The sequence below is a fragment of the Gavialis gangeticus genome, unplaced genomic scaffold (genome assembly GCF_001723915.1).
Source record: "Gavialis gangeticus isolate Ggan-Ray unplaced genomic scaffold, GavGan_comp1, whole genome shotgun sequence".
Classification (NCBI taxonomy): Eukaryota; Metazoa; Chordata; order Crocodylia; family Gavialidae; genus Gavialis; species Gavialis gangeticus.
The window spans coordinates 73,210,389-73,224,189 of record NW_017729034.1 but is presented as its reverse complement, the minus strand read 5'-3'; the positions used below and the strand labels follow the sequence as shown (position 1 = coordinate 73,224,189).

The 13,801-nt window shown below is 39.4% G+C and overlaps 1 protein-coding gene across 5 annotated transcripts in view; it reads left to right on the top strand.

Moving 5' to 3' along the window:
- The window catches only part of ZDHHC14 (zinc finger DHHC-type containing 14), a 223,464-nt gene that overhangs the window by 203,825 nt on the left and 5,838 nt on the right, over positions 1–13,801 (top strand). For all 5 annotated transcript variants that reach the window (XM_019527180.1, XM_019527178.1, XM_019527181.1 and 2 more), the window contains one exon: positions 4,223–4,325. In XM_019527180.1, coding sequence (XP_019382725.1) covers positions 4,223–4,325 — 103 coding nt within the window. The remainder of the gene's footprint in view (positions 1–4,222; positions 4,326–13,801) is intronic.

Genomic DNA, 13,801 nt, shown 5'->3' with positions numbered 1-13,801 from the left:
TCCTTACTGAGGAAGACAGAGGCAAATAAGTTATTAAATATGTTGGCTTTGTCGTCTGGCATGAGAACCAGATTCCCCGTCTTGTCCTGCAAGGGCCCCACGTTTCCTGGGGCCTTCTTTCTACTCCCTACGTACTTAAAAAAGGACTTCTTGTTGTCCTTAATCCGGGAAGCCAGCCCCTGTTCCATCTCTGCCTTGGCCTTCCTAACCATCCCCCTACATCCCTGAGCAACTGCTGAATAGTCCTCCTTAGTGATGACCCCTTTGATTTGGCTGATTGATTCGGCCGCTGAGTCTCCTCTGAATTGAACAGGTGGTGGTAGCAGTGTCCACAGCAGGGTCATGGTGGTGTTGAGCGGGGCCCTACTTCCCACTTGCTTCCCCAGCCTTCCTGCCCCGCCCTCCCCCCTGCAATGGCTGTCCCACCCAGCCCCAGCGTCCTGGCACTTTAAAAAAAAAAAAAAAAAAAGCCCCACACTCACTGGATGCAGCAGCAGCAATCAGAGGCTCACGGCAGAGCCCCCCATGGGCCAGCGGGCATGTCCCCCCTGCCTGGCCACCTGTGCAGCAGCTTTTGCATTGCAAGGGTGCAGCACGGCTCAGCAGGGTGCTTTGGGGCTCTGTGCACTGTCCAAGAGCTGGGGCTGCTTGGGCTGAGTGCTACCGTGCTTTGGGTGACTGCTGGAGCCACCCCAACTCCAAGATGTGACAGCTGCTGTACAAGTGCCAGGCAGGGGGCAGGGGCAATCCCTGTTGCCCCCCACTGCCCAATACTGCATGGGGGCCTCTGTCACAAGCCCCCAGAGGGCCCCAATCATCGTTGCTGCAGCCAGTAATTGCATGCTTCTATTTTTTTTCTTTTTAAGTGCCAGGATGCTGCAGCCAGAAATTGCATGCTTCTATTTTTTTTCTTTTTAAGTGCCAGGATGCTGGGGCTGGGCGGGGCAGCCATGGGGGTGCCTGGGGGAGTGGCCCATGGATGGAGAGCAGTTGGGGAGGGGGGAGGAACTGAGGGAATTGGGGGAAGGAATGGGGCTGGAAGGGGCATCCTCCCATGGTCCCCCCACCCTCCTCCAGTCCCCTGCCCCCTACTTACCAGCACAGAACCTGGGTCCAGTTAGGAGGCTTCTGATTCAATTCAGACCTTTTAATGGATCTTCGGATTTGGAGATTTGGCCCCCAAATCGAGCTGAATCTTCTCCGAATCGAACTGGCTACCGAAGCTTTGCACAGCCCTAATATTTAGCACACGGGACCACACCACTATTGATTTAAGAATGTTTGACTTCTGATATCTGACTTCTTCAGTTTAGTCAACCTAAACTGGGCAGGGCTTCATTATCATATGTTCATAGCTTTGGCAAAATCTTTCTTCTTAGGTGAAGGACAGAAACGAGTTGACAAGCTTTTTGTTTTGTGAGTCCATGATCAGATCTGGAAAAAGTTTCAAAATATATGTGAAACTAAAACTCATTTGGGTTTTCTCAGAATGTTCAGTGTAGTAATAGTTGATAGTACAGAAATCTAAGTATATTTAATTATCTGCAGAAAGCAGAGCAATATAATTATTTCTTGTGAATTCTTTTTTTCCTTCTCACCTTCCCCTGAATTTTGGGTCTTTAGATTGTTTTTGTCCAGAAAAAAAAAGCTTACAATCTTCACAAGTGTCTATGAAACACCTTGCAAAGTGATTTTTCCAACACTGGTGCATGCAGCATTAGCGGTTGGCAACAGATGAGCTAGTCATGTGTTTCTAGGCTTTCAGATGCTAAATTGTGCCCTGGGCTTTCAAATGCTAAATTGCATTTAAAGTCTGCTAAATGCTTTCCAAATATTAGTTTTATGTGTAAACAATTTTCTGTAGTTGGGTTAGGGATACTACATGCTTGTAAGTTGTAGGGGAAGTATAACAATGTTTTTGGAAATAGGAGGAGAAATAGTGCACATGCGCACACGTGAACAATCTCTCCTAAAATGCTTGCTACAATGAAAATTTGTTAGATTTTGTAAATAAAGAATAAAATAACTAAAAGTAGAATGATGGCTCTTAAAAGCACCAAAATGACTTCTGAACAGCAAATTAAATTGATTTTCAATGGGATTTAGCTCTATGGTCACTTGGTGCTTTTGAAGACATCACTCAAGTGATCTGGAATTTAAGATAGAAATCACTTGGGATCTGTGATCATTCCAGTATCTAGTAATTGCAGTCCAAAACAAGTACAAGAATAGCCTACATATTTTAGCAACATGGGAAAAGCGATCTAGTACTTATAGTAAAAAAAAATGAGATTGAGACATCTGGATGCTATTAGTAGCTCTTCGTTTGTCCTGCTGGGTGACTGGCTTAGCCCCTTAAGATGCCTGTCTTAATGCTGATATTGTAAAATTGCTACTGCTGCAACTGGAATTCTGTGTTCAGTTTCACCTGTCTATAAATATAACAAATGCTTTATTTTTTCTTGTACCACAATCAGGCATGCTGGGGCAAACTAGGTAATGGGATTGCAAGTAAAAATGTGTATAAGAAATATGCAAGTTTTTTGTTGAGGTTTTTTAAGACTCCACAGGGTATACACCTCTATGAGGCACAATACTTGGTTTCCAGTCTCCGCTCTTGTGAATATTTATTTTACTGAAGTGGAATATCTTCAGTAGGAGAAACTGAGAGCAGCGCACACTGAAGCAGAGTGGTTAGGGCACTTTCCTGGGAGAGGGAAGTTAAGTGGGTTCTAGTCTCCCAGGGGAGAGGTAAGAATTGAGCCTGGGCCTCCACATCGTGGATGAGTGTCCCAACTGTTGAGTGTAAGGAACCAGACTGGTAGCCTCACCACTATCTCCTCTTGTGCATGGGGCCAAGGCTAGCCCTTTTCTTCCACTGTACTGCTTTTGTTAAAAATGTCTGAAACGGAAACAAAAATATGTATACTATAACTGTAACATTCTGGTCATTTCTGATGTTACAGGAACAATATCAGTTCCTAGAAAAAGATGTTATCCTTGTTTGGTCTACAGTTTAAATATATACAATAGTATAATTAAATATAATACAGACACTTGCCTCATCCCAGAACAGATTCTTTGAAAGAATGACCTGTATTTTTTTCACACTTTCTATAGTTAAAGAGTAGATAAGACAATGTTTCCATTTAGAATTGAAAAAAGCTGACACATACAGAATAGTATGTCTTAGGATGCAGATACATGATATGTTTACTACATAGTAAAATCAATTTATTATGTAATAAAAGAGGAGCAGGCACATGACTTTTATAGTACCACTTGAATTCTCAGGGTAAAGTCATCCTATGAAAGGTTTGCCTAATAGGCAAGAGATGTAGAAGCTGAATAGCAAGAGAATATAATTTAAAATTTACCTAACTTTATACTAAGGGTCAACCTTTAAGATGCCTTAAAATGCATACCCACTAGCTAACTGCACTGTGAACCCCTTAGCAGCTTAGCTCAACCCCCAAAATATACAGTCCAGCATTGAAACTGAATGTCCAGGTATGAAGCTTACCTTGTCACTTCTCATTTCCTATGCCCTTCTTCTCCTCCTCTTACACTCTGTTTCAGTTTACCTATTTGCTGGTGGCCTCAAATGCAGGAAGTCCCCCAGTGGCAGTGCCACAATTCTCTGCATCTTCTTTCTGCCCGTTTGTACCCCACTTATCTTTACTGTCTATAAATAGAAATGAACCCAGAGGAAGAGATTAGTCCACAGACCGGTTAGCAAGAACGTTCTGAAAGGGAACCTAAGATTCATCTGTTGCCAGGTTCAAGTAGTAAAATGCACAAGGAACATGATTTTGATGATGGCTACAATGGATGACTCGGGTTGTTTGAGAGTGATCTACATGATGACTATAAATAGCACTGAGAGCCCTCAAAATAGACCCCAGTAGGCTGTGGGAGCTTGCAGTCTTTTCCACTCTTGGGTATTTAGAAGTACTTGAATTTGCTATTCAGCTGCTAAAACATAGGCCCGTGGCTAAAGCCCACAAGTGTCAGCTCTTACAACCACATGGAGGGAAACAATTGGAAATAAATAACTGTTGGTTAGTAAAAATAAAATGAAATAAATTTTAAACATTTGTCTGAACTATGGGACACATTTGAAAGTATTGATAATGTATTAAAGTATTGTAAATGTTTTTCTGTATCTGTAGAGTTACTAATCAGGAATATTTCTAATAATTTTTTTTGTTTAATTCTGTAGCTTAATTGACAGAAGAGGATTTTTGCAGCCAGATACACCACAGTTAGCAGCACCATCAAATGGCATTACAATGTATGGGGCAACACAGTCTCAGAGCAACATGGTAGGAATCATCCCATAGTGTTGTTCATCAAGATTCCTGTGAATGTTTCCCTTCTCTACTTTCATGTGAACTAATCAAGTAAAAACTAACTGGATTCACTGCCACTGTAGGTGGAATGACTCATTTTTAGCTATAGTGCAATAGTTTTGTGCAGTAGGAAATCAAGGTTTTATCTACTTCTATGCACTGATAGTTTTTACTCATGGAAAATAGAAAAATTGTTTTTTCTATACATGAAATATATTTGATACTGAATATACAGTGTCACTGTGACATGTACCTTTGACACTTGCCTTGTTTTCAACTGGAATAGTCAATTTTCTTGATAGCATCTGGATTCAACAGGTTTTCAGAATAGTTTTATCATTTAGCAGCACATGCTTTTCTTCCTTTGCCTGTGCAGTGCAGATTTTTCTTTACTGATGCACTTATAGAAACAGATGAGATGTTCAAGACATGAGTGGGTTTGGGTGGGGGGGGTGGACTTTGAACTTGTAATGAGAAAAACATGGCAACCTCAGTATCATACTCAAAATGATAAAATATCTTTTGAAGCTGTGCCAGCTCCTGCTGTGCCCTGTGCTGGCAGTGGACCTCACATTAGAAAAAAATGACTTCAGTGCCAAAGAGAAAAGAGATCACGAGGAGAGGGATCTTCTCTTAAGGCAAGCATCCTACAGGGATGCCTGTTTCAGAACTCAGGTCTTTCCAGTATGTGCGTTCTGATGCTGTGTTAAAAATGTCATAGATTGATGAACCCCATGCACATCTCCTCCCCAAAGGGAGTGGAATGTATATTCACCGCAACCTCCTTCCTATAATTTCAGTCCTCATTTTGACTGAAGATAGGACACACCCCTTCACAGTTGTGTGAATGTTACTGTCATTTGTAAAGTTTCTAATACAATTTTTTGGAACTAAGTTTCCAGCTCTTATCTCAAAGATTTAGGGGACAGGTTGTCAGTAAACCTTAATTATATTTCTCTAAAGTTGATAGTCCCTTTCTTTAAATTTTAATAATAAACAGCTATGTGACTGAAGTGCAAACACACCATTCATCTTACACTTCTTGTCAGGTACGAATGGACAGGCCATCCTAGCCATCAGTGCAAGGTCTATGCAAATAGTTTTGTTTTGTTCAGGTTTGTTCTGGTGCATTTTGTTTTGGTTTGGTTTTCCAAACCCTCTTCACTAACCCCCTAAAAATAGCCTGAAATAGCCCGATGTCTTTCAAGACTATTTATACAAACTCCACATGTAATCTTAGTATCTTCTTTCCTCTTACTATATTGCAGGAGTTAGCCACAGTACTGCAAAGTAAGCCACAGTCTTACTGCAAAGTCTCTTTGAAGCCCTTTGGGAGAGCTATCTGAACAGTACACAGTCTGTGACAACAGCTCCCTTTGATTGTTTCAGTCCATCTGGGTGTTTAGGCTTTGCTGTCAGCATTAAGCTCTCTTAGAACAGGTTATATATGCCTATACTATATGTTTCAACTCATATGCCCAGTTAAATTGACTAATGCAGCCCTGCTTGTGTCTCTAGGACCTTTTGATACAGGTGAAATCAATACTATCATACAAGTTTTATAAAAATGGAATGCTTATCACTTACTAGATCTTTATAACCGAATGCAATTCAGCCTGTCAACAAAATGACCTCTTCTGCTTTGCTGGAGATAAGAGAGCAGTATATTTTGCCAAGCTGATCATAATATATATGGTTACTGTCAGTCAAGCCAGTGATTGCTGCTGCCTAAGAGGGTGGCATGTAAAGGCTTACAGCAACATGGCTTTAGGTATTGAAATTAGATCAGTAGATGCAGTACTGCTGGAATGAATATCAATGAAACTGAGATGGAAAAGACTTGCATTAAGAAATATAACAGAAGAAAGCAAAGTCATTTTGAGGCAACTGTCCAATCTGAAAATAATTTCACAGTGAACACTTACAAAATTGAGTTGGACAGGTTTTCCATACAGACACATCTTTAGGATTCTGAGTGTTGGTACCTAGCACAGTACCTAACACAGTGCAGTGCCATCTATGGATAGATACTCCATTTGGCTAGTTCAGAGTTGAGTGAGTTACCAGACGCAGTTTCATTTTTAGGACAGCACCCTACCTAAGTTAATTAGCCCTGCTGTAAACACAGGGTATAGTAGTCTCTTCCCTTTCCATCACTTCTGCTTCTGGCCTCAGGTTCCCTGTTCACCAGTTTCAAGCTTCAAAAATGATATTTCCTTGTTCACAGGTAAGATCTTGGTTTCTTGCACACTGTAGGCCTTTCTCCTCCTGTCACCTCAAGGTAGCCTTGTTGCTAGGTATGTACTTATTTGCCCCTGCTTTCAGGGATCAGTTTTTCCAATCTCCTTCTAATTGGCACAACTCTCCCTTTTTGTGACCTTAAAATCCTGTTTATTTCCAGTTAAGATTCTGATGGCCCCTTTCCAGGTTTTAAATCACCTGGTAAGTCCTGTTTTTCTCCCAGAAACAAATTCCTTTACACAAGCTACTAGCAAGTCCCTGGATTGATCTTGACACTGCAGATGACTCAGACCTGCTACCTGTTCATGATTGAGCAGGAAGCAGATGCTGTTCAGTATCATAGAATCATAAAAAATCAGGGTTGGAAGGTACCTTAGGAGGTCATCTAGTCCAACCCCTTACTCAAAGCAGGACTATCATCAATTACATCTTCCTATATAGGCTTTATCTACACAGGTCTTAACCTCCAGGGATGGAGATTCCACAGCCTTTCTGGGTAGCCTGTTTCAGTGTTTCACTACCCTCCTCGTCAGAGTTTTTCTTAATATCTAACCTAAGCTTCCCTTGATGCAACTTGAGACCAATGCTCCTTGTTCTGTTATCTTCCACCACTGAGAACAGTCTAGCACCATCCTCTTTGTAACCACCCTTCAGGTAGTTGACGGCTGTTACTAAATCCTCCTATAGTCTTCTCTTCTCCAGACTAAATAAGCCCAGTTCCTTCAGCCTCTCCTCATGCTCCCCAGTCCTCTAACCATTTTTGTTACCTTCAACTTGACTCTCTCCAATTTGTCCACATCCCTTCTGTACTGGGGGACCCAAAACTGGACACGGTACTCCATTTATATCCTCACCAGTGCCAAATAGAGGGAAATAATCGATTCCTTAGATCTACTGGCAGAACTCCTACTAATGTAGCCCAGTATTCTGTTAGCCTTCTTTGCAGCAAGGGCACAGTGTTAGCTCATATTCAGCTTATAAAAAAAATGGTAACCAACTATGAAATTGAGTAAATGCAACCAACACTGAGCATGACTATAAAACATATGGCCCATATTGGGAAACATGCTGATGAGAACCTATCACAAGGATAGGTTAGTGCAGCCCATCTGAATAAGATAATACAAATTGAACTGAACTGTATGCATTTGGCAGGAGAAAACTAAAGGCCTATTTAACTATTAATGATTTGAAGGTCTCGGAGGAGAAAATACAAGTAGGGATTTTGAGGTTGACCATACTCTCTAAGAATTCAGTTGTGTATGTGTAAACCTTTACAGGTCCTTTGTGGACTAGACAACTTATTGGCTCAAGTCCAAAACCCAAGCATTAACAGAATTAGAAATACTGATGTTAGAGCAGCACATGAAAAGTCTGCCTGGGAGGGTACAAGTTTAATTGTTAGCACTAGTTGTCCTCACTGGCAGAGGTTGTACAACAGACAGATCATCTGAAGGCAACACCTTTGATAGATTTGCCACAGATGTGACTGTATCCTAATTCTGACAAAGTTGCTCTTTAGGGAGCAAAGGCAGAGGTGGGCCTGGAGAAAAGAGCAGAAGCTTAAGGACAAAGCTAGGCTGAGGATATTGTGTTAGAAAGTACAGATAAAACCAACCTCTGGGACTTGACCATGTGCATTGACACTAACCCTGCATCTACAGACTGTTCAGAAGAAAGCTAAGCAGACTTCCATCCAACCATGGATCATTGCACTATGCTAGAAGAACTGTGTGTTAAGTTGAGGAAAGTCCAGAGCAGAATGCCTTAAGACAGGTTTTAATGCTACCTTCCTTCAAGTTCTATTCCTCATTCTATTGATTATCATTGTCCCAAGATCTAATCTATTTCTTAATCTTGTGGCATTAATTCTAGTTAACCCATTAACTAGTCTCAGACATTTCTTGCTGTCCTTGAATAGTTGTGGGTAATTTTTATGATTCACTTCATCCACACACTGTGCTCTCTGGTATCTTGATTCTGCAAAGAGATATGCATGTTTTTGTCTGTATGCTGTCTGAGTAGTCCCACTGAAGTCAGTAGGACAATCATTAGTGCCAGAAGTTAAGCCCATAAGTGTCTTCGCAGGATTGGGGCATAAACCTTTCCAAATTCCATCAAAATTGACAACCTCCTGGTAATTTTATTCCTCTGAATTTTTTCGTCTTCCTGTTGAAGGTCCTAGAATAAGTTGCACAATTTCAGATTCTGTCTCAGCAAAGCCATGTAAAGAACAGCTATCACTTTCTTATGCTGTGCTATCATGAAGCACTTCTGTATTTGCAACACAGTCTCATTGGGCTTTTTCTGCCATTATGCATTAATTACTCATCTAGTTATCTTTTCAGCATCACCTCTACATCTCTTTCTGCATTATTTCTTTACCAACTGACTATCTGAGAATGTCTTCCCGACTGGCTTGTATGCTCCCAAGCACAATCTAGTTGTTTTTTTTAATTGCAGCCCACATCTTTAAATCTTCTTAGGGTGTTTAGTTTTACATCTTTCCTCTTCATTTTTTACATCTTCTAGTTCAGTATCATTGTAAACTTAATATGGTATTATTTTCCCTCCATCTTCAAGATCATCAATGAAGATTTTTAATACAACTAAACCAAACACTAACCTCAGTGATAACCTGCCAGATGCCTTTTTCCAGTACAATATATTACTTCTTATCCCTGTCTTTATTTGTAATCCAGGCTGTTTACAATCTGTGGCAAATGATCAAATCTTAAAATTGTACCTACTGTGTTCTTTGTTTACTTGCTTTACCATCCTTCCAATGTGCAAGCACTGCTATGTATAATTTTTTTCTTTCTAGACCCATGGTTTCATTATTTTTGAGAGAGATTTTTAAGCAGGTAACTTAGCCATTATGGAAGCACTTCCTCACTTATTCCTGCTTCCTCTTTAGTTGCTTTTTCTTGTAGATCTGTTAAAACTCTTATTTGCCCTTATCCATTGTACCTACCTTTAACTCATTCTGCATTTCTATAGTATTTATGTTTTGCTCACAAGACTTGAATCGGTTATTTGTATAGGATTTACACACAAGGTATTTTTATCTCAGTTTTGAGCAGTCCCATTATAAGGCAAGAATGAATACCTTATTCTGTACATTTTTCTATATAAGAAGAAAATTTTAGTTTGGTGTGTTTGCTATGGGATCTCTTGCAATTCTCGACCAACTTACCAACTAGTAGACTTTAATAGTCAGAAGGCGGGATAGATATGCTCCTTTATAGTCTTCATAAATAAGATATATGGAGCATGAGTTTTCATCAACCCAAGTTCATTTTATCAGATTTGAATAGTACCACCCTTTGCATCTTGATTGCTGCTTTTCTTAACTTCCATAAAATCTGCTTTTTGAGGTGGAGCACCATTGCTTTCTAGGCATCTGTTCCTTACTGCCTTTGTAGTTTACACTTACCAGTGCCAAGCTTCCTAATTATTTCTACTTCTCCATATCCTGCCTTTCATAAATAGGCTGTAGTCTCTTTTCTGGATCATAAAATTGCCCCTCCACAAACCTAGGAATCATTTTCAGACATATAAAGCTGTTTATTACCCATTAGAGCTATAGGTAAATTCCTTCATGAATGTCCTCTTGCATTTTTAGCATCTGAATTCATCTGGGAAATGTGCATTCTCACTGTCCTGAAATGTATTTTCTCCTTTGCTTTTCATTCTTTTCGTTATTGTAATTAGTAGTAAGTAATTCAATTATGTTAATACCCAGAAGTCTCAATCAGAATTGGGATCTTTTCTCATTTAAAAAGTAACTTGTACCACTGTTGTTCAGTACAGTCAGACCACCTTGGGCCATTTATTATTGTTTGTTTGTATTTTACATGCAGATGATTAAACAATTTTGTTCAACTTTCTATTTGATACTTCAAGAACTGTAAAGTTTTCTTTAAAAATATCATTGCTGTCTAAAATTTTCTAAACATTAAGTTAATTTCATATTCAAAACAATAGAATCTCTGGTGGTGGTTTTAGGAATGTAAGAGCTATATTAACCTGTACAAGAGCTCTGTTTAATATGTATGTTTTGTGGGGGATTAAAAAAACCCTTTGGAACATTTTAAAGGTCTGTTTCCATAGAGTTCTTTGTATCCATAATTTGCAAAATAAAGTGTGGTGTTTTCATTTTTATGTTTTGTCTAATTTGCATTTAGTTTGTGCCTACTGGTGTGGAAATAAATATCAAAACGGTTAAACTTCTCGCTATGTATATAGTTGAACTTGCACTCTTACTAGCACGTGATTCAGCACTTCCTTGGCCCAGAATATGCTATCCTACCACTAAGGGGCGGGGATTGTATTTAGCAAATAAATCAGGCAACAGGACCTAGAGGAAAAAAAAGCCAAGGCATAAGCTTGTATAATAGGTTGTGGTATCTTGTTTTTTTGTTTGGTTCCACTGTTTTTTTGTGCATGTATGCGCGCACATGTGTGTGTGTGCATCTAAAACGTTGCTATTGAAAAATTCAGTGTAACTAATAACTTTGAGGATGTTTACTGTTAATTTCTTACCTGTACTGTTCATGTGCATCAGTGCATCATGTAATGAAAGAACATTGTGGAATTCTCTCTCTAGACAGTAATCTAACTGAGGGGGTCACCAGGATAACAGCTCTGGGAGCTCTGACTGAGAGCAGGGATGGGGAGTTGTGTAAAAACAGCTGCCCACTGCCACCACTGCCCAATTATACCTGTATTTATAGAAAAAATCTCTTGATTAGCTTTGTGCATGTCACAATTTGAAGGCTGCCATACTTGTGTAAAAATCCTGTACACTGTGAGAGATATATTTAATACATCTACTTATAAATCTGCTATCATCCATTCTCAAAACAAATTTAAAACCTAATAAGTTCCAAGACTTGATAGTTTAATTGGAGAAGGCTCTTTACTGGCTATGTTTTTTTACATAAGAAGTTGCCTTGTTTATCACTGTTCATCATATGCAGAATAATGGAAACCTAAAAGTAAGATGATATTTTCAAATCCTCCCCAAATGGGAAAGCTACCATGTATAGGCTGGTTGGAAGGAACACCTTTCAGGGTGGTTCTTGAAAGAATAGGGAAGCATGGTTTGAAGGAGTGGGTTAGAGGCAAGGTGGGAAATGCATGAGAGAGCACGCAATGGAGGATACTTGCAGGCACAACAGCTCTAAAAAGCTGTAAGGCATCCTATTTAATAGATCTTTATCTTTCAGAGGTCCAGCTAAAATAGAGTCTAGTAAAAATACTTAATCTAGTCTGTTACATGAACCAAATTAAAATATCTTCATACTATTTTAAAATTGTGCACTTATTGTGCTGGAACATTTCAAGCAGTGATTTGCCTTTGAAAATGAATCTTGAAGCAATATATCAGATGCTAAAGCTGTTTGCTAAGAGGTATACTCCAGTGGTTGACATTCCTTTGTTCTGTATCAGAGTATAGCATTTTATTAATATCTCTCAGAAATGATGGACTTTGTTTTCGTTTTTGAAGTTCTAAACATGCTGTCACCCTATTTGTAAAGCATGTCCCCTCAGGTTGATATAGGGCACATGGACTAGCTTAATTGTGCAGGGATAAATAGTAATGGATTAGGAATGGACTCACAGTGAGTAGCCAATCAAGAGCTTGATCCTGCAAGGTGCTGACAACTGTGTCCTGCTGCAACGAAGCGCTTATGCACGTGTTCAGCTTTAAGCTTGTGAGTAATCCCTTTGAAGTCATATGGGAGTGCTTATGTACTTAAGTGCTTTGCTTGTTTGGGGCCAGAATGCTCTTCATCTTGCAGAAGCTGAATATGAGGATTGTGTGATGGTAAACTGTATAATGAAAAGTCAGCATACACATCTTTCTGAAACATGCATATATGAGTGCATACACTACATGTAGGTAACAGTTTCAAAAGTGTTTTAAATCCTACTGAAAAGCAGTGAGACACTTGGGCACTTTTTAAATTTTTACCCTAAATTTTTATACTTTGATTAAATAATCACTCTGCTGCTTATTTTGGTGCAACTTTTGTGGGGTCATTTTGCTTTCTGGTGGGAGAAACTGAGTGGCAGAAAGTGTTGTCCTGTCATGTTGTTCGGAGAAGAGAGCTTTGCCTTCCTGTGAGTTCACACCAAGCCTAGCAAAGTGGGACCATAAACCTCATTGGGATGTTGGGAAACTGCTGTACTGCAGCTGATTCAGGATTTTCCTAATTATACTTGCTTCTGTACTTTAATTTATTGGAGTAATTTGATTGTTGGTTAATATAAAAAAAAAAAAAAAAGTCAAGGGGGCACTTAGAAGTGCAACATGCATCACCCCATTAATTTTTAATAAGGATTAGATTTACTTAGTATGTTTATTTATAAGGAAAACCATTATCCCAAGATTAAAGCATATACTTCATAAGGTGGGCTGAGGGGAGAGAGAAATATTATATGAGTGATGAAATCTCCAAATACTAAGCTTTTCCATTTGGAAAAACATCCAAATGTTTAACTACTTAGAGACACTGTCCAATCCTCTTAGAACTACAATGTTAGGATGGAAATCTTGCGAGGAGTAGCTCTCAGAGATTTTAAACTCCTTATATCTGGTCAGGCTGGAACACGACTTGGATTATGTCCCTCTTCTTTTCTATTTTGTATTGCTTATATAATCATTTACACAGTATCAGTGTAGAATCAATAACCAACATAATAAAACAGTCTATATACCATATTTGGTGGAATATAAGATGACCTTGAATAGCAATTTGTATTTAGTACACATAGACTTGGGGGTCCTTATACACGTGCATTGAAGCTGCTTTGACACACTGTGATTACAGCACATCATAGCAGAATAGATTAATCAAGTATGCTGAAGCGTGGTAATTATTGTGATCCAGCAGACTCCAGCATCACTTACATTAGCATCCCTGTGCGAAAACATGGCAGTGGGGCACTTTCACTAAAGTTCATTTGACGAGCTTTAGTGAAAGCACCCTTGCTGCCATTTTTCAGCATGGGGATGCTAATACACGTGATGCTCTTAGAGCCACTTTTAAGAAGCACTTATGTATTTACTTTATATATAGTACAAACTGTCCTTGCTATTAATCTAAAGTCAAAAGGCCATATAGTTCATGGGCCTGGGCCCCAACAGAGTCAAAAGCATTTCAAGCTATGGTGATCTTGCAGCTCAGCACTGTGTGTGT